Source organism: Penaeus vannamei, chromosome 8, assembly GCF_042767895.1.
Source record: "Penaeus vannamei isolate JL-2024 chromosome 8, ASM4276789v1, whole genome shotgun sequence".
In the NCBI taxonomy this organism is placed as follows: Eukaryota; Metazoa; Arthropoda; class Malacostraca; order Decapoda; family Penaeidae; genus Penaeus; species Penaeus vannamei.
This window is the reverse complement of record NC_091556.1, coordinates 42,287,916-42,290,415: the sequence shown is the minus strand read 5'-3', so window position 1 is coordinate 42,290,415 and position 2,500 is coordinate 42,287,916. Positions and strand designations below refer to the sequence as shown.

At 34.6% G+C, this 2,500-nt stretch overlaps 1 protein-coding gene across 3 annotated transcripts in view; it reads left to right on the top strand.

The window, feature by feature from the left end:
- The window catches only part of LOC113823426 (protein FAM135A), a gene marked incomplete in the record, with an annotated part of 146,200 nt that overhangs the window by 118,556 nt on the left and 25,144 nt on the right, over positions 1–2,500 (top strand). For all 3 annotated transcript variants that reach the window (XM_070124692.1, XM_070124690.1, XM_070124691.1), the window contains 1 exon segment: positions 862–966. In XM_070124692.1, coding sequence (XP_069980793.1) covers positions 862–966 — 105 coding nt within the window.

Sequence of the window (2,500 nt, the reverse complement as noted above, 5' to 3'; positions counted from 1 at the left end):
AGAAGGACTATGCACCTTCCCCGACTGTGCTGTTGCTATAGGTTAATTAAAACACTTTAGTACCGATCTGCAGGTTAGCAAACCACCATATATGGGATCTAGGACCCTACATAAGATCACAAGTGAAATTACCAGTATAACCAACTATGGACTGACAATGACTATGGAACTGTGCTTATAGCTTCGTTCAGTAAGCCTCAAGCAAGTCGGGTACTTGAGTGATATGGTTTCTGGAATTATCTCGAGTGTAATTTGGTTTCAATCCTTTCGCATAAGAGATTTTTTAGAGCGTTTTACATATTTGTTTTTCAAGTACTCCCTGTAGTTATGAGATATGTGTAAATGTACATAACATACAAGGCACGTTAATTGGATAGAAGAATACGATCACAGATTTGCGCGCCCGGAAGTACGCAAGCACGTACGCGCGCCCACGCCCGCACACGCACGCGCGCGCGCACACGCACGCTTACACGCACACGCACACGCACACGCACACGCACACGCACACGCACACGCACACGCACACGCACACGCACACGCACACGCACACGCACACGCACACACACACACACACACACACACACACACACACACACACACACACACACACACACACACACACACACACACACACACACACACACACACACACACTCACACACACACACACACACACGTATAAACACACTTGTGCTTTGTATATACTCACCCTATATAGCACACCCATAAATAATATCCCAACACATGTTTTGAAAGTGAAATGCTAACATTACAAACACTATTCATTGGGCAATTACTGTTTATAATACTATTCTTATTAATGCATATCTCTCTCTCTTTTTTCTCTTTTTTTAACAGGGGCCTTCACTACCATCTACCGGTTCTTTTCGATTACTTCCACCTCTCCGCTGTCACCCTCACCGTCCACTGTTGTTTGGTAGCACTACATCAACCCTACATCAAGTAAGTCTAATAGTAGTGTGCGTTTGTTAAGGTGTCAGTTGCGTTGGGCTTCAGGTAGTACGAGGGGCTGAGAGTGTGGCTGGCAGGTGACAGAGCCTGTAGAGTTATTACGGGTCCTTTTTTATAATTTTTTTTTTTTCCTTTATAAAGATCTGTCTCTGGTTGTTTCTCCCCAACCCATTTTTTTTTCTTTTTTATGTTTTATTTTTTTTATTTATTTATTTTTTTCTTTTTTTTATTGTTACCAGTGAAGGGTTCTTACATCTTACAGGACTTGGAATGCGTATAGGAAGGTTCTTAGAGGTCAGCGCCTTTTTGTTATTCTTGTAGGCATTGTTGTGTATCATTCACTAGCGTTTGCAGACAGGAGTTTGGTCCATATTTGTGTAAATGAATCCCTTGCGGTAAAAAGAGATGACTTCTTCGTTTGAGTAATAGAAATAAATAAATAAATAGATAAACTTTTGTGGTCCAAAACATCCTACATTTAAGTGAATGTCATTATATATTGAAAAGGGGAAATGGAGATTCAATCTGAGTAATATCATTTCTTTGGGATATTGGTGTAATGAATGATTTACGAGTGTGATTGAGAGTAATGACTTGTTTCCTCAAGCAGTATTTATCAGCAGACATGATATGAATGTTAAAAGGTTTACTTATGATTTATAACTCATAGTTATGTAGTATGCTCCAGATACATTTTTTCGGTTACTTTAGCTTTATGCCTGATAACAAGAAGAGCTGACAAAGTATTTAGTAACGGACTGGTTATATCACAATTTTGCCAAAGAAAAAAGATACATATTTTAGAAAAAAAGAATACTAATAGATATTTACACCAGATTGAATTTGCATTTTGCCGCTGCCAGCATTTGTGAAAATTCATGTAGATGTGTTTTGTTTTGTTTTGATATCTACCCTTACCCACAAAGGAACAGAAATTTTGTAGAAAGTCCTGCAGTTTTGAAAAACAGGGGAACACATGTATATACGCATATATTTGTATGCTGATATTGTTATTACATACAGACACATTTGTACACATGCACACATATATATCCTCATGCATATATCCATACATGATATATAAATATACATGTGCTAGTACAAAGATGCTTACAGCAATATATATGATTGTATGTATATGTATATGTATATGTATATGTACATATATGTATCTTTGAATTGAATGTATTGACACACACACCTTGGTGTACAAACACACACAGACACACATGTGTAAATATATATATATATATATATATATATATATATATATATATATATATATATATATATATATGTATATATATGTATATATGTATATATGTATATATGTATATATGTATATATGTATATATGTATATATATATATATATATATATATATATATATATATATATATATATATATATGTATATATGTATGTATGTATGTATGTATGTATGTATGTATGTATATATGTATGTATATACATGTATATATATACATGTATATATACATGTATATATATATGTATATATGTATATAT